Raw genomic sequence first — 18843 nt, 5'->3', positions numbered from 1 at the left:
ATGATCTTCGCTGACAGACATGGTAGAAACACTGGAAACAATGTCGTTTTCATGTTGGGCCAATAGTAGGTGCTGTTTTTTGTTTTTTTAATGAAACCACACGTGTGTGCAGAGAACATTACGCTATGAACAATGGCGACTACACAAATATTCGTACGCATATGACAACGTTGGGTACTGAGAGTCATGACATTCTGGAGGGTGCCATTTTTGTTATTGTCTACCTACTGAGCATGTGCACAAGAACTATTTACCACGGCAGTCGTGCAAATGTTCAGTAGCAGCATTTCTGCTGTCGAAAAAAGACATGGAGTCTTAAGTGTTCACGTGTTTCACGTGTCAACACAGAGGCAGAGTCAGATCATTTTCACAAAGTTCTATCTTGGGAGCCGTTCTCAAAATGTTGCATGTTAAGTGGCTGCCGGTGCCATTGTCATGTATATGGGGCCTAAATCGGAGGCCTCGTGTGGTTTGCAGAATGAAAAACTGAAAAAGATTATTTTTCTTTAAAAGTAACCAATTTTCTTCTTCCACGAGTTTCAGTTACAGAAGAGTACATAATGTGAAAATGAGACTCAAAACAGTATATAGTAATATTGGAATCGTAGTCCAAAATTCCATTTTTCTTTGTATTTTGAGGTTTACTTTCCTTTTGTCATCTTTTTTCTTTATTCATTCATTAAGTAATCCACATATTTAAAACAGACAGACAGACTAACACAACAAAAAATGATAGATAGATAGATAGATAGATAGATAGATAGATAGATAGATAGATAGATAGATAGATAGATAGATAGATGAGCTGTGAAAATATTCATGTTAAATTATACAGCGATTGGCTCTAGACTATAAAGAAACATTGTGGTGTAATAGGTTTTCAGATTGACATTTTTCTTTTGATGATTTGTTCATAACAGATTTTGTAAAAAGGACATTAAAAGTAGAACATTCTCAAGGTGTGTTCTTATTTTTTTCTGTACTATAACTTGGGGGCAACATTGATGCGACCCGTATCTATTGATCATTTAGCTGCTATTTTATAGATGAGGAAATGAAAGTGAACTGTGTGTGGTCCCTGATTGAAAACGATTTCGACAGCTCTGACCTCAGTGAAGCAGAGCTGTCAGCTCTCACACATTAAGAGGACAAGTTTTCATTCACTTTAAACTAATGCTATTTTCCTCACACCAAGTAGTATATTCTGGTGAAAAGCCAGATTTCACAGATATTCACAATAAATTATGTTATTGTCAATGGGTTATCTATGACAGTTATCTGCTTATGTTGAAAGACAATATGTAATAGTAAAGTATTTACATCTGAGTTGTAACAGTTGCAGTTCATACATGTTTTTCATTATAACTTATTTTCCATTTCAATATATATGCTTTGATTTTTTTTATGGAATTGTACCGCTAAAGTTCATCCTATTTTCTTTTCTGATTGTTGCTTATTAATTAAGACTAAAAAGAAACTACAATCTATGGCACAACTATCAACACTTTTTTAAGTGGACCGATATCTGGTCTACAAGATGAATGGTGGCCAGGCACAACAATCCGTGTGTCCATATAAAAAAAAAAAACCTAATTAAATAAATGACTGCATTAAGTTTTGTCTGATAAGATTTTAATGTTTATATAGGTTAATATACAGTAGAATGTTCAGTTGAACTGAATAGACATAAATGAATAATTTAAACATGTAGACATGATCTATATAGCATATTACAATGCTTTACACAATCAATCATATTTATGCACATAATTATTGTCACACTCTCATGTTATTAAGGTGCTCACAGACTATCGATTCACATTGGGGCACAGAGCTGTGACCAAAACAGAACAGAACAACCAATATTGGAATTGGAAGACAAATAGTCACATTAATGCATAAGTGGATAAATCAGTCCGGTTTACACTTCAGACCTACATGCACATCTCGTAGTGATACAGCAAAGCTTGAAGTCTCTTTCATTTTAAATATACATTTGGAGCGTTTTCAACATTACAAGTTGTGTTTCATCACAAAGAAATACACTCTCTTCCATGTCTTGACTCCACCTTCTGTAGATAGTGTTATTTTTATTTTCAAAGGTCAGGCAAAGAGTTTTGATTTTTCTAGTTGCATTCAATCCCTTTTGATGAATGGACTTTATATCATATCAAAGCATTCCTAACTCCACATAGTCGGTGTATGTATATCTATTGGGTGTGGTTGTTTAAAGTGGGTTGCAGCTCCCGCACCTTTTAAACCACTAAAGTTTACTGTCTCCTTTGCCTCCACGAGCCCTACAAACAGAGAGCCAGACGGCTGTCTCCGTCACGCACATACGACTGCAGCCGTACCATAGAAGACACCCCAACAACAGCAGCTGATTCCTCACAGAATGTGTAATTTTCTCATTTACTTCACAAGCATTTGGCCCGACACCAATTAGCATGGGGCCCTGACCTCAGATGTCTGCACCAGGAGACATGGCGCTGAACGACGCATCACGTGGTGTACCTCAATCAGCCGCTTGCACCCTCTTTTCTATTTTGCAGCCATCAAATCATTGCCATATACATAATTCATACACCTCAGATTTGTAGGTTTATTATAACCCCACTCTTACTCTGAGAGTATGATTATATGTCAGCTTCAACTTTAGAGAAATAGAAGAATGGGCTGTCTAGTTTTGTTGTTTTTTGTGTGTTTTTTTTAATCTACATATCATCCTTCAATAGCCCTGGTTTTCTTGTGTCAGTGTCTGTTCTTAGACAGAAAAACACTTTTTTCACTTTGTAATTTGTACATTTCTGATCATTACACAATAATGATAGCAAGTCGTTCTGCGAGTATTCTTAATATATGCCCCAGAATTTTGACTGAGCAAAGATACAAAAGGACATTTATTTTCCACTTTGTCTGACCCATGTTATGCAATACCAAATTTCACCATAGGGGGGTGGGGTCATACCAAAGTGCCACTGCTGTCACCCATGCCCTCTCAATAAGAGGGAGCCATGAATGTCAATGAGGATGGTGTAATTGGCTGTGGGGTGATCAAAGTGTAAGAGTAGGATTATATGAAACTTTCAGGAAACCAGAAGGCTGCATCAGTGTCCACATATTCCAAAAAAGAACTATATAAGTGTTTATAGAGAGGATTATAGTCGCTTTTGATTAGAAATTATAATCATTGTGCTTTTATGATTAGAAAATTCCATGTGGGACTCTAAATTGTATGATATAATTGTGGGACTTAATTTTGTTGGCATGTGGTATAAGATCAACTTTACCTGTTTTCTCATTAACCTCTTGAGCCCATTTTGTTCCGGGAATTGTTATTTCCTGGACTCAAGTTATATGTAATTAGTGCCCTCATACCTTTATTTTGATTTAATCTAATGATGTTTGCACTGGTGTCGAAGCTTGGGATGTATATGCCTGTGGCCAGGTGTTTACGTATGCAAATGTATACATGCACATGCGAGTGTGTGTCTGTATGTAAGTCCATTAGCACGTGTGTGAGAGTGCAGCATGCACATGTCTCTCCTCCTTGACGTTGTCTGTGCACCCCACCAGGCAGCTCTTGGCCTCCTCCTTTCATTGCTAAGAAACCATCCATTCTGTGTGAGTAATCAGAGCTGTGCCTCCAGGAGCCCAGCCAAGCCTCTCATCCTTGGGCTGCTCAAGAGCTGCTTTAATTAACCATCATACCACAGATGGGATCGATTTTCCCCCCCCCCCTCTCCCCCACCCCCTCTATCCCACTCTCTCTACGCCTCCCTCTCTCCCTCTCTCTCTCTCTGTTCTATCTCTGCCGCTTCTTTCCTGCACCCTTCTCTCCCATACACAAGCCCCATAATTGCACTGGAACAGTGCCAGCCGCCAGTCGGGCCCCAGACTGCAGGCCTCTCCTCTCCCTCTGTTCTCCTCCTCAGCCCCTGGCCTCACCTGCTCAATACCTTATTAGTGTCAGGATCTGTAGAGAGTCATTGCGGATTAACTAAAGAGATGTGAGATTGATTTCTGCCCCTGCAGATAAAATTGAAGTTTTCTTCTTGTCCGTGCACGAAGGCATGTGCGAGTGCGTGTGCGTGCGTGCGTGCGTGCGTGCGTGCGTGCGTGCGTGCGTGCGTGCGTGCGTGCGTGCGTGCGTGTGTGTGTGTGTGTGTGTGTTCAATGTGGGACAAAGAGTGAGAAAGATAGAGAAAAGTATGAAAAATGTTCCAGAAAAAGAGAAGACTCAATAATCGTTTTGGCTACAACCTTGTGGGAAAATACTGAATGCATCTGCATGTTGTGTGTGTTTGTGCATTACTGTTCTCTAGTATGTATGAGGGTTTTTGAAATGAGGGTTTGCTAATTTGCTATTGGAAGACCCACTTGAGCCTCTGCCTCTCTCATAACAAATTAATTCCCCCTCTTGCTTTACCTTCATTGGTTTTCATGTGGGGCTATGAAGGCACTAGACAGACCCGTGTCCCCCCCGTTACACTGTATCCTAGAGAGAGCTCCTCCATCCATACACATGAACACACACACACACACATGCACATTCACAGGAAAAAACAAAAAACAAAACAACATACATGGACACCCACCTCCACTACAAGTCTGAAAGTTCAATCTTAGACTCTAATCTGTTGCAATAATAGTCACGAGAAATGACCTGTTCGAGAAAATATGTTCACGAAAATAGCACCCTATTGATTATTCATGGTTCAGGAATGGCGATATATGTGTCAACGAGGTCTCGGAGGCAGCCAATTGGGCGAGAGATTAACATCTATTTCAGAGGTAGGTGAATTTGTAGTGGAGGAGTAGGAGGAGGATGAGGAGGAGGGGTGGAGGCAGGCTCGATCCGTGCGTGCGGGGAGTTGCAGGAGGTTGGGGCTGCAGCGGGGTGGAGGGTTGTCTCCTCAGGATTGTGCTGTAATCACAGGCCTCCGTCTACATGGCACATCTCAAGAGTGGTGTCAGCTGGGCTCTCTTCTGTTTGCTAATAGCAGGGGGTCAGGCCTCACTCACAAAGAGGTGCGTTTGATCCCCAGGTATGGGACATGGAGGGAAGGAGATGACACTACTGAATACTAACAGGTCGCACTGCATGCCTGCTTATCTTTCATTTGGCGTGTGTGTTTCTGTGTGTATTTGACATCCTAATAGTGTTCAAGTTTTACAGACAGTTTACTGTGTTTAAAACCGACGCAGTAGTCATTTATCAAGAGGACGAAATGAAACAATGTAATTGTTTTATACACACAAAGACCTGTAATAGTCATTCTAATTCCAGTGTTATTATAGCACAAATTGTAACTCTGATATTATATGCACACACTGCAGTAAGAAAAGGAACTATTCTGACGCGCCTTGAGTAGTCAAAGAAACTTTTGGAACAAATCTGTACTGTTCTGGTTGTTGTGTGATGGCAGGTGCATTGCCTTTGTGTGTTACAGCTGCTGATTTGTAGTGCAGTGTTTGTGCGTTTGTAAAGAAGTCGTTGTGGTGGCAGTTGTGTAGCAGTTCATGGGTCCCAGGGCCCAGCTGCCAGAGTGAGGCAGAAGAGTCAGACATCATTGTGGTGTGATTTCCTCCTCTCCTTGCAGATGGAGTGTTTTTGTCAGAGCGAGGGCCACAGTGATTGCCTCTTTGCCACCGGTGTCAGCTCAGGATAATACTGCAGCCGTCCCCCCAGGAACAAAACAGGACCTGTGCAATCCATTTTCTTTTTCTCTGCCAAAATGGAATAATTTCAAAGAGACAATCCCTGGTAGTCTCCAAAGCCCCGGGCAAAATCAAAAGACAACCATTATGGCAAAAACCGTGAAAGAGGTGTGCCACCTTTCCCCTTGGCTCTACCAAATACTATGCCCAGCTCTAACTAACAAGAGCAGGCACAGATAGACAATGAGAGCAAAGCTAGCAATCTCACAAAACAGACCACTAAAGCGACACATGAAAGATGCATGCACACAGACTGCAGATGAAGAAGCAGTGAGTGAAGCCCCTAGTAGGGTCCCTCATATTAGGTGCCGCACTCAGATCTTTATATTCAAAATATGGTGGTTTTATCTATGAGTCCATACATCTGCAGCAATCCGGGTTCTATGGCAACCTGCCCTTTACAATCCTAATGACACTTCAGCAAAGTGTGGTGGCTGAGAGAGGGCGGGAGCCGGGAGGCTTTCCCTCAGAAAGAGCTGAGAGCATCTTATTGGGAAAAGGGGCTAAGAGTGTTGTTGTTGTGATGCCTGACTCCATATTCTTGGGTCATAGATATTCAAGAACTGCACCTCCCTTTCCTTTCTCTCTTCCTGTTGCCATAGCACATCGGATGGGACGTGCAGTCCTATAGTCAGCCACCTGCAAATGAATATCCATGTAAAGATAGCGGTGTGATGGGACTCGAGTGTGATGGTTTGATGTGGAATAAAGATAGGGAAGACTCTTGTGAGAATGCTTTCTTCTGCACATTACGGTGCAACAGGAATGATCAAAAGCATCTTTTCTGCACTTATCTGCTGGGGTTTTTGTGTGGATTTGGGAGAAAATAACTCTTCATATATTTCTCAAGAAGTTGGCATGACACCTCACAAGTTTGGAGCTCTTCTATGCACAGGTGCTTGAAGGACAATATCGGACTAGTAGTCTATTATTGTACAGTGTGAATGAATGAAGAGTGATTGAGTGCAGTACTCCACACCACCTATATAAAGCAGAAGTATTGCAATGTGAGGGCCAGGGAGAGAGAGGGTGAGAGAGCTCTAGAGGCCTAAATGAGGTGAAGGGAAGTGGATGTGTCCAGTAGGGGGTCTGCTGCTGTGGGAAGAGAGGGAGAGGGGGGTGAGGGCGATGGGAGGGGAGGAGGGCTCGCTCGACGCAGTGCCTGGGCCAATGCATGAGGGTTTAGGGCTAAGTGTCTCATCAGCATCCAGCTCAGGTGCTGCCAGGGCCCACGCACTAACTATGCCCTGACTTGATTGTAATTGCCTGAATTCAACTCCCGCTGCTCCCTCCTGGCAATATCACAGGCACATTTTAACTCCAGAGAGCCTGGGGACCATGCAGCAGGGCCACAGAGAGCAGCTGACTGCCTCTTGTCGAAGCCTTTGGGCTGCAGGGGGATCCTCTCTTGTGCTTTCTGCTTTGTGGGGGGAGGGTCACAGGTGCATGCGCCCTCTCCTCCCATCCCCTCCTCATCCGGGTGTTTGTGAACATGAAATAAGTGCATTAGGGATACTCTGACAGTGAAGGCATGACCATGACGGAGGTATTTGCCGTCTTTAACATCACCTCAGGGGACAAAGGAAAGTTTCTCCTTGCTGCCGTAGTGCTCACACACATTTTTGTGCTTGGGCCATATCAGGAGAGTTCCTCGTCAAAAATGTGAACTTCTCTTTAAATTTCTACGGTATATCAATGTATTTTTTTTCCAACGCTATGAAAACCAAAAATTATTGAACATTCTCTTTAAAATCTCCACACAATCAGAGTAGAAAATACCACTCTTGGGTGCTGTCAGCTTGTGTTTATCATGTCCAATTCAAGACAAATCTATTCACTTGATTGCTTTATATCGCCACCCACAATATTCTTCTTTATTCTACACACTGTTTTGAGGCTGCATGCTGTAGTTATGCAAATGTTTTGGAGGTTGAAATTTCTCAAATTTGCACTTTAAAGTAGAACAAAAACCTTCCTGATGTGACACATAGATTGAAATCCGTGGACCACCATCAACAGCTTCACTGGAGGTGCATTTGAGTTTTTATCCTTGCGATGCGTTTGAATTTGGCCTCAAATCTCAAGTTATAGGACATTCAAACTGCCCACATTCGAGCCCTTTTGTTTGTGACATTTGTGACTGACAAGGGTGTGAATGAGGCACTTCCCACTTACACCAACAAAAGCCCTCATTTAAACAGAACATGTAAAATGATGAGAAGTAATAGACGTTCCAGTGGTTTTGCGTAATCTATGTTTCCCGATCGGCCAGCTCTGAATGCTACAGCAGGGTTAACTTAAAAAAGTTAGCCTGTGGTGCTCCTCATCCTGTGATAATAGGCCTGTCTGTAATGAAGAACAGGCTTGTTGCCAACAGGTGGTCTCTTTAAAAGACCAGAGCCACAGCACTCAGGATGGGGGGGAGAAAAACTGCCATGGCAAAATGTGTCAGAATCTAATGTTCTGCAGAGTGAAAAGCCTGTTTTCTGTCTTTTGTTCCCAGCTAGAGATTCAGCCTTGTTCCTCATTGTTCGGGGCACAAACGAGCAACAGTCTTTTTTGACACGGAGCCACAGATGAATAAAGACTGGAGCTGACTAGTCACAGGAAAGAGCTTTCTTTTTTGGAGGGCTTGGAGCCCATTAAGAGTTTGTGAGATATGAATGGATATGAATCCTCTCCCTCGACCCTACAAAAATACTGGACCCACTGAAGACAAGGAACACCTCTGTGTCTTTTTACTGAGGTTCCCAAGAACATTTCAAGACATCGGGCGAAGCGAAGAACTGATTGACAGGCTGGAATTACATGGAGTCAATAAGGAAGTGGCTCTTTGTTCATTTGAAAGGGCACACCATGCCCACCCAACCTTAGAGCACTAACCACTGACACTAATGTTGACATACTGACTTCATATTCTTGACGACCGTAGACCGACGGAAGGCAAATACTTGCGAAGATTACAAAGTATATTACTGCAAAATAAACTTCATGTTTAACGTAAATTAATTATAGGAAGGTATACATTCAAAATGTATTGATGTGATAAAATAAGCAGGATAAAGATAATGAGATATTTGCCGAGCCACTTCATGCAGGCGGTAGTCAGAGCGTTTGGCTTAATGGGCAGATGATGGGTGTATCCCAGAAAGAAAGAAAGAAAGAAAAAAAAAAAAAAAAACAGCCCACAAAATACAAGCTTTTGTCCAACTCCATAATCCATTTGTTACACTCAGACCAATTTGTCCTCATTAACCCTCATAAGGGGACTGTGCCTGAGACAAAAGCTCCCGGGAAACAATGAGACCGGCCCTCCCTCCCCGCGTCCACGCTGCCACAGCTCAAGTGCTCCCCTTCCCAGCACATTGTGGCCCCTCGTCGCCCAGAAGCCTCCCGTCTCCGAGCACGAGATGGACAGAGCCCAAAAAGCCTGGAACACCTGAAAGAAGTGGCGGAAAGAAAACGTCTCCGTTTCCGCACCGAGAATGAAATAACCTACTAAAAACACAAAGCGACGTCCTCTGTTGTATTCAGGTCACTCCATCAATCAACTCTGAAATGAATCTTGACAAGGTGTACAAAGAGCAACGGCAAAGAAAAGGAAGGGGAGTTACAGTGATTTCCACAGACATGAGAAAGTCGCACTCGTCGGTTTGTCATAACTGTGGGCAAAATTAGTTTTTAAATCCATATATCATTGCCATTTGTTATTCAGAGAGAAGAGACACTTGGGTTTTAAAAATTGTGCAGTTCTCATCCGGCAGATCTAAAAGACTGTCTGTGCTTTCAGTTTATTAACCATGAACTGGTCAAGGCGCCTGCTTCATGCTTTTATTTGCAATGAATCAACCCACAAGAGTTTGATGCTTTAAAAAACGTGGGCATGTCATTGAGTAAGTTGTTGCTTTTCTCTTTTTGAATTTGGCTCCAAGAGACACACTAATCAAGTACATTTACTCAAGTACTGATACACTTTATTTGAGTTTGTTTTTTCCTCCCTTATTTTCTTCATGAGTATAATTTTTGCTTTACAAAATTTTACGAAGGCTCCGAGTTACTTTCTTTCTTAGTGCTCATTGATTTGTTTATTTTGGGCCATGGCCAGTTCAAGAAAATTTCCAATGACATTCCTTTTAACAACTTTTGAAATACACAAACAAGTACAATGACACAGCAGAATTACCATAAACTCAAAGCAAAGCACTGGGTGATTCTGGGTGAGAAGGCTGGGGAATGGGATACTAATGTTGAAAACTTTATCAAAAGTTTAGTTTACCCTGATTGTTGTCATGGTTGAAGTTCTGCAGATAAGATCACATAAACAAATCTATCAGAAATGACAAAAAGTAATTTAAGGGGTGTGTAAAGGGGTTCCCCCCACAGATATAAAGACATCCTTTAGTTCCCTTTTCCAAAATCTCATAATCTCGATGAACATTTTATACGAGAAACTGAACACTAGCTTTTCCTTCACAAAGTAAACACGATCAGTATTAATCAATTAGTGTCTTATTAAAATACTGACAGGAGACAAATTCGCATTTGTGCTTTTTTTTGCCTGTGAATTCTACTTTGCTGATCAGAATAATGATTTACTTCAGGTTATTTTATTTGTCTCCAGATAGACATTTTCAGTCTTTATTCCAAAACTATCACCCTTTTAAGATATTGTCCATTTACTGAATATGTTCATTCTCATTCTAATACTTCACTCTCTTTATTGAAAGTCCAATATTTAATCACTTTATTCATTTTAACCACAGTGATTAGCAGTCTATAACTGGAGGGTGCAAGAATGTGCCCATGAGGAATACATAAAAAAAAAAAAAAAACTCAAAATATAATACAAGTCCACAAGTCTACAGCAATTTGGACCAAAGTATTAAAGCATGGAAAATTTTAATATGCAACTAAATCTCTCCGGAGAAGTGAAAAAGCCAAATAAAGAATAACTCTTGCACAACGTATGCACATTTCTGCGCCAAGAACAGCATGATAACTCGGCGACAACAGAAACAAAGCAGTTTGTTTTCATTTAAATGCAGTTCAAAGATATTAAGCTCTCTTTTTGCTCCTCTATAGACATCCCTCCACCTCTGAATAGAGAAACTACATCAGGTACAATCCCGCCTCCGGATAATGCAACAGTTCTCCAGACTTACTTGAAACAGAGGAGGAAAAAAACCCAAAAAAACCCTCATAATTACCGTTTCAGTTAAAGCTCTATGCAAAAGCCTTTTATGAACATGTCACAGTGTCAAACGCAGCGGCGTCCCATTTAATGCTGGTTTGTTGGGTCTCCAATATGTTTTCCAAACAGAGTTCCCGTAATCAGGTCATTTGTTATAATGACAACCATTAGGGGTGATCATCGTCACACAGCAGTCAGGCAGATAAATCAGGTGCTCTCTCCCTCTCTCTGATTCATCTCAATTACACACATGCATGCTGTCAGGCACAAATGCACACGCTCACCTTCCCAACATCAGGTACGAAAAGCGAAATTTTATGTGTATTATACTCATTACCGATTCACCGGGAATTTATTCTATTAGTGCACATTATGTATTTAAATTATATTATCTGAAATTTTAAAAAGAATACATGTCACTTTTTGAAAATTTTCAACATGTTCAGACACTAAATGACTAATAGGAGGGGGATAAATGAATCGCATGAATGACAGGGATTTTGGTTTTAAATATGAGTGAATAGCTACTTTGAAAAAAAAAACCCTCATTACCTGCAATAATTATTACATGAAATCATGACTAAGAGACAATTATTTTTGGGAAGGAAAAAAAATACACTTTATTTGCAGAACAATAACATTGAATTTCACTATGAAACCAAGAGAGCTGCATTCGCTCTGAGCAGAGCCTGCCAAACAACTAAGATAATGTTAAAGTGTGTTTTTCATTTACATGGATGCTGGTACTGACATGAAGTGCAAATATAAAAAGAAACTGATGCTACAAGTTAGATGCATCCGTTAATATGTAGCTTATAGGAGCATTGATGTTTGCGTCACTTCTGTCAAAAGCGCACATCACAGTGGACACTCCGTCCCAAACCCAGGCCCAAAATCGGTCACTCTTTTGAGCAGCGCTGCTTTCACTGCACTTATCTTCTCATCCAGCTCTGTCAAACTGCAGGCCTAAAGAAAAAAAAACAAAACCATGATCAATCACTCAGACCGGTTTAGCCTCCAACCACAAACTCCTGTCAAAGGAAAGAAAAGAAGTGCAAACCTGAGCAGCGGATGTCTTTGGCCGCTTGTGCAGGTGACTCTGGGGAGGAAAAAAAAAAAAAAAAAGCACACAAGTGCCTGTTAGAGTTGCTTAATTAGTGGAAATTCTGGAATGGCTCGGGCTTTGAGACGCTTCTGTGGGTACTTGTATGTTTCTTGCTTGGCCCCTCAAAAAGAAGTTAGGAAGAAGAAGGATTTAGACATAATGCAATAATATAAAGATGTCACTTTCGCATATCCACCACAAGAAAACAAATATAAAAAAATGGGCCATTTTAAATCAGCAAAAATTAAAAATGTTTAATAAAAGCATTTATTTTTCTTTCTAACCAAGAGAATACATATTTGCAGGTGCATCTCAAAGAATACAGCGAAAAAAATATGTTTTCCTCCTGTAATCTAAAATTACACAAACTCAAATAATTTAAGCCTTTGATGATTTTTTTTTTTTTTTAACAACTCTTGCATAAAAGTAAAATTAATCAAAAACTCATTCAAAACATTATAATAGAAATGTCAAAAATGCTGGTAACTTTTTAAGTTTAAAGATTACCTTTATATTCTACTGTATGCTGCTTCTGCAACACAAAAGCACAACTACCTACTTACTGAATTTAGCCTTCAGTTGGATATTTTGACAAGAGACATAGTAAACAATGTCTTGATGTGTATGGCCACTTAAAGACAAATCGTTGTATGTTGCCAATTCCAATTAAAAGATGCTTTTTACACTTGTTTATTTTTAAGTTACTGCATAATTTGTTGTGGAGCGTCCTTTGCCGTTTAAAAAAAAAACAACAAAAAAAAACCCACCAACCTCTTCCTGAAATGGTGCGTCAACTGTGTACAGCATTTCGGTAAACATCGTAGCACGTTTGGGGTGAGGGGGGGGTGGAGACTCCAAATATAAAAGACCCCCATCCTCATCAGTTTATTCAAAGACACTCAACATCTCTTGCTCTGCTCACACAAACATGCAGCGAGTCAAAAGCAGATGGAGAGCAGCATACTCACAGAAGAAGCATGCTGTGCTGAGAAATACTAGCATGAAGAGACGTGCAGCATCTCAAGCACACTTGGGTGACTAACGCGCCGGACAGACTCCTTCAGCATGGGAAATTTGAGTCTGTGTGACTGCTGGCGTCTGGCAGGTTGAATGTGAAGTCCGACAAATTACCTGCTGGCATTGTCTGAGCCTGCGCTTCTCTAAAACACTAAATCACTTCTCATAAGAGCCATCTGCTGGCAACCTCGGTATTTAAAATAATAAAAAAAAAAAAAACCCACAACAGTTACTTTTTTTTTTTTTTTACATCTGATTCAGTGCTAATGGGAAATGAAAAAGGTCGACGTATCGGAGTACAACGGGGAAAACACCATTAGCATGACACACAAATTCTCAAACTAAGCAGATTTGATTTAGAGAGGACATTCAACTGCAGCGCTCGAATGTTCTCTATGGCGGTCGTCAGACACAATAACGCAATAATACCGACAGTGGATAAAATGGGCAAACTAGAAATTCTCTTGAAGTGCTACTTGACAATACAGTGTGAATCTTTGTCAGTAATAATGTCTCCCACTGTCACATGCAAACACTGAAAGCATGTCACTAAGAGATACATCTCGAACTAACATGCAGGGAGTCAGAACTCTGAATGAGCCAAGCGAGAAAGTTAAGCACTGTCCTCGTTAATCTGCTCTCACAACTAGATAAAGGCAGAAAACGTAAAACACCGGTTGTCACATATGCTGACGAACACAGCGAGAGCCACTCGGTATAAGAAAGACAAAAAACATGTTCACTAAAGGGGATGTGCCGAATGAAGAAAACAATTTACAATTTATCCTTTTGATGTAAAAAGGACTACAATCTTTCAGTTTATATGTTCCATAACTGGCAGAACGTCCTATTGTTGCATGAATTTTGACAAATTCACCACAAGCAACACCACTCAACTATTTTTCATTGGCATATCTTTGTTAACATGGAGCAAATGTGAATAAATGATTAAGTTACCAAATAGAAACAGCTGGCTTATAAAGGGTTAAATGCATATTTGAGCTTCAGGTGCAGGACAAACACAAAACAGCACAAGGAGGCGTTCACAGTATATCAGAGACAACATGGACTGAACTGGCTGAAACCGACACAAGCATGGGAAGTATAATTTATGAAAGCTGTAATTAGATAAAGCTTTTATATGTTATGATGTTATAGCGATTCTCTTTTTCATGACAGCCCAGCTGCAGCTGATGAATACGCACGTATTTAATATGTCAGACTAACCGTAGCCTGAAAGTACTCAGGTGAGAGCCCCTCCAACTCGAGGATACGATCCTCCACCTTCTTGAGTCTGTGGTAGATGCTCACGGGAACCGGACCAACTAAAGAAAGAAACAAATGTTGAATGACCTGAATTGAGCCGATTGCCCCCCCAAAATGTACATACATGTCAAAATCTACACTTGACTGTGATGAATGCTTCTCATCATACATTTAAAGATACACTATGTAATATTTTAGTCTGAATAATAATCAATACGTAGCAGTAATCTAAGTTTAAAAAACAACAACAAAATAACAGTTGGTCACATTCTGATCACTCTCGTAATATCAATTTGTACCACAAGCTGGTGGAGTGAGTCACTACCCCTATTCCCACATCTAGTCTCAGAAAAGAAGCAGCAGCAGATTCTTACACTATAAATCCAAAACTTGATGAGTATCGAGACTCTTGGGAACGGCTAGCTCAAATCACGAGAGTAAAAACTTTTGTCTTTTCTTACCTGTTGGGAGTTTCAGGTGACGCTCGATATTTTGAAGACGCTCTTCAGTGGCTGAATTCCCACCCTCTCTTAGCATTGTCCCCCGCTGCTGCTCCCCGGCCTCTCCTTGTCGTCCGCCGCCACGAGTCTGTGGCCCGTATGTGTTCACAACCCGCGTGACTGCGCAGCCGAAAAGAAGCCTTGTGTTACTTAGTGTCAAGCAGAGACCCGTAAACCTCACGTGTAAGGTAATGAGAAAAACACTGAATATTTTGTGGCAAAGCGATGGGGTTTTGTTTGTTGCACTTTTTAATTATTTTTTTCCCTGAAGCTGACTTTATGGGGCCAAAAATTGTCAATCAACATTTTAGAGAAGGATTATTTGTCTGAGGCACCATCAAAATGATGTTCTTAATCACAACACGATGGTTAAATGAAACTGTTAAGAAATGTCACATTTTCTTACCTTTTACGTGGCTTTTAAACCCGGGGTAAGGCGTGAACACTGCATCTGTTCTGGCACAGCTGTTTTCTACAGAGGAAGAAGTTTGACATAAATTGCAATCAGAATTTTCAAATGTAATTAAATGTCATTAAAAAAATAAAAAATTATACATAACATTATAACACCTCCTCAATTTCTATTACTAGTGTCTCACACGCGCTTTGAATTTAAAAAAGCTCTATCTCGTGTTTTTCTGGACTAAGCGGGTTGTGTTTTGAGGCCGAGTGTGTTAGCTACTTCAGCCCCACTCTTGGAGCAGTTCAGCCTGACCTCTCGCCTGTGGAAATCAGCTCTCTCCCAAACATTGGCAATCTGTGTGCAGGCTCCCTCTCCACCCTGCCCCCAACCTCTCTCCCATTCTCACCCTGATTGCAGTCGATCACGTTGCAAAACTCGCGCACATTGTTTTCATTGATCTCCATCTGCTTGCGTTCCATAAATGCAGATATTCTTCGTTCAATCTGGGGGGTCACAATGAAGACACAACACAGATAATAAGATAAAACGGACAGATGAGCTATTGATGGGCGTCAAGAATGCAATGTCCCCCCCCCCCGCATACTTAATGCTAATGATCAGGAACAAACCAGGAGCAGTAATTTACATTACATGGGATGAGAAATTCAGTAGGAAATTATTCCAGGTAGCCAAAAAAGTTGAATTGCCTGCCATCATCACATGATGGAATATGAATACTGTTTGCTTGGCTACCAAAATAAATGCACAACAGAATGGGCCTCTTGTCCTTCATCCACATGCAATCTCAGGGTAATGAGCATCCACTTCATAATCCATCAAGGACCTGGCCCTCTCTCAAAACCCTCCAGCAATGTGGTCTGTTCTACCCGACCACAGCACTAAAGGACCCCTCATTCTCTGCCGAACTCGGCTTATCAGGTCTCCATCAAGCATTTGCTTCACCGCAGCACGTCGTGTGCACATCCTCGGGAGCAATTACTTATGATTATTCATTTGCTAGACAGAGTGTAAAGAGGGCTCTAAAATGTCAGCGCCAGAACAGCTGACAGATCTACTGACAGAGACCAACCTCCAACTTCCCGGCTCTGATCTGAATCATGACATCATCAGACGTCGCCCTGATCTCCGCAGCCTCGCCGCCGTGCGGATGCTGCTCCGAGGGTGCCGCTGTCGGCTCTTTGGCTGAAGACGAGGTGACGACGTCATCTGATGTGTTGTCCTTCATGGATGACGCGGTGCCATCAGCATTTGCCAGAGTCTTGAGGCTTTCTGAAGCGGTCTACGTCAACGGTTGGAAAAGAACCAATATTGAATCCAACTATAAAGGATGTGAATACTAATTGCAAATAACTGAATAGCGTCAAAGAATATCAGTGTAACACAATCATTAGTTTCAAATTAGTCAACTACAGAACTGTGTAAACGACTCACCTGTAATTTTATGATGTGATCTTGCAAACAGCTGAAGACATGAGCAGCAGGACATGACTGAAGGTTCACAGCAGAGGAGTCGACTTCTATTCTCAAAGCAGCATCACCTAATTTCAGCTTCAATTCAAAACAGACAAATCAAATCAGATGTCACTGCACAAGACTTTAATGACATGTGGAGTATCAGAACAATGTGTACATCTAACGTTAAAATGTAAGTTAATAAGAGATTTGTCAATGATTTAAAAGTAACCTAAACATATTGGTAATTTGTTGCAAGTCACAGAGGAAGAGATACACGATTTACTGCAACAAGCTTCTTTAAGTTGTCATATTAATAACGTGGTTTGCAGTAGTATTACTTTATGAAAATCTGCATCGGCTTGTTGGATTGGCATTTAAGTAATTAATCGACGCTTATTAACTCTCCTATGTGGTGCAAGATGTATGACACACTAGCTGAAGAGTAAATATGATAATACAACAACGTCTTGAGATGAAATGCAGTGTGAAAAGTGCCCAAATTCATGTTTTCATTGCACCCTGGTACACTTCATGGACGCCGGAAATAATGATTATTGTGTATAGGCAGCCAGAAAATGAACTTCTTTTTAATGATGATCCATGCAAATGACCGGTAAACCTTGCAAGAGTAGAAATATATAAAATAGTGCCGTTTAACATCAACGGGAATCCAAACACAGTCAGAAAGAGTTGAGAATGAATGAAAAGTGGGTCCGTGAATGAGCGCCACTGCTAACAGAATGCTAAAAACATTAGCATGTATCTACATTAGCAACACGGACTGAGAGGATCGAGACCGGCACCGTCACCGAGCCTGAACCGTCCCCACCAACCTCTTTCCCGAAGTCTGCAAGCAGCTTCAGTATCACATCCACGCAATCCCTGAAGCTGGACATCTTTGTAGAGTCGCTGGGAGGAGCGTGCTCTCCACCCAGCTTCATTGTTTCCGCCATCGCTGTTCCGAAGGCGCAGAATGCTCAGCTCTGATTGGCTAACATGTGAGGGCTGCGGAGGCAGCGCGCAGGCGTGCGCGCGCACACACGAATATGGCGTTCCATAAGAGACTAAGGCATTTACTCTAAATTAGTCTAAATTCTTGCAGACTTAATCCAAACCAATATTATTTCCAAGTAAATAAACAACGTGGGTATGCTTCTATTATTCCTTTTCAAAAGCTATGAACTTTATTTAAATGTCTTATCAACCAGTCTCAGTATATTTTATGATCCTTTCAAAGTTTGTTCCCATTACATGTATATAGCATGTTAAGCAGGAATGGTTTACTATTATTTCGAGGAGATATAGATTAACCCGCCCTTGCATGCTGGAAAATCAATAACATTGAAGAGTAACACTCCTGCAGAAAGAGTAGGGAAAAATCTCCAAGTATTAACAAGATGTCCTTGCACTACACAAAACCAGTCCTTATCCACGAAAGGCCCTGTCATGGTGTTGTACTGTTCCAGTTATTACTGGAATACTAAAACTCTTTATGTATTAATGACAATGTATTGGTGACAACTGTGCACTATTTAGTTGCTTGTCTGTTAATAACAAATCATCATAGTTAGTAATCAAACTATATAAAAGGCATGCTAAACTTTTAGCTGCAGTGCCTCATCTATGCAAAAAAATAACCACAATGATATGAAGGTGTATTTAAAAAAAAAAATAATTAATCTCTGGTGTCTGTCAATAATCCTCATTACTGCCTGGTGTTTATTTCTTCACACTTTTGTTTTTGTGTCATTATTTCTGTTTATATCGAGCCAGACCATTACTATGTTTTTCTCCTCGTATGAAGTTATGTTAAATGTGTGTAAATGAGGCGGCCTCAAAGATGTAAAAGAACTATAGAAAATAGCTAATTTGGATAGCACTAAGCAAAAATATAAAAAAATAATAATCCCTTTTTCTCATTAGAAGTTGAAAAAGCTCATGGTTATTGATGCACAAATTCCACACAAATACACACAGCTTTTACTATTGATCAGGCTTTTAGCAAATGGTGGCCCATAGGGTGAATGACACTCAAAAAAATACAATTATCATTCACTCAAAGGAGCTGGATTACACATGTATTTTTATGGGGGGGGGGGGGGGGGGGGGGGGGGGGGAAGAAAACCTGCAATGTGCAACTGTGTTCTCCCTCTGAATTATATCT

The 18843-nt window shown here is 40.8% G+C and overlaps 1 protein-coding gene across 1 annotated transcript; it reads right to left on the bottom strand.

Annotated features, from left to right (window-relative positions):
- Nucleotides 1–11584: 11584 nt before the first annotated feature.
- On the bottom strand, nt 11585–17632 carry mbip (MAP3K12 binding inhibitory protein 1; the record flags this gene model as incomplete). The annotated part of the gene is made up of 9 exons (XM_080513382.1): nt 11585–11878; nt 11973–12011; nt 14262–14359; nt 14762–14920; nt 15207–15272; nt 15610–15706; nt 16294–16503; nt 16656–16772; nt 17513–17632. The coding sequence occupies 9 exons, from the start codon at nt 17630–17632 to the stop codon at nt 11771–11773; spliced, it is 1014 nt and encodes a 337-aa protein (XP_080369508.1). The 3' UTR covers nt 11585–11770.
- Between the last annotated feature and the right edge of the window lie 1211 nt (nt 17633–18843).

This window comes from Blennius ocellaris (genome assembly GCF_963422515.1).
Source record: "Blennius ocellaris genome assembly, chromosome: 17".
NCBI lineage: Eukaryota > Metazoa > Chordata > Actinopteri > Blenniiformes > Blenniidae > Blennius > Blennius ocellaris.
The sequence above is the reverse complement of the archived record's forward strand: the minus strand, read 5'-3'. Positions and strand labels throughout refer to the sequence as shown.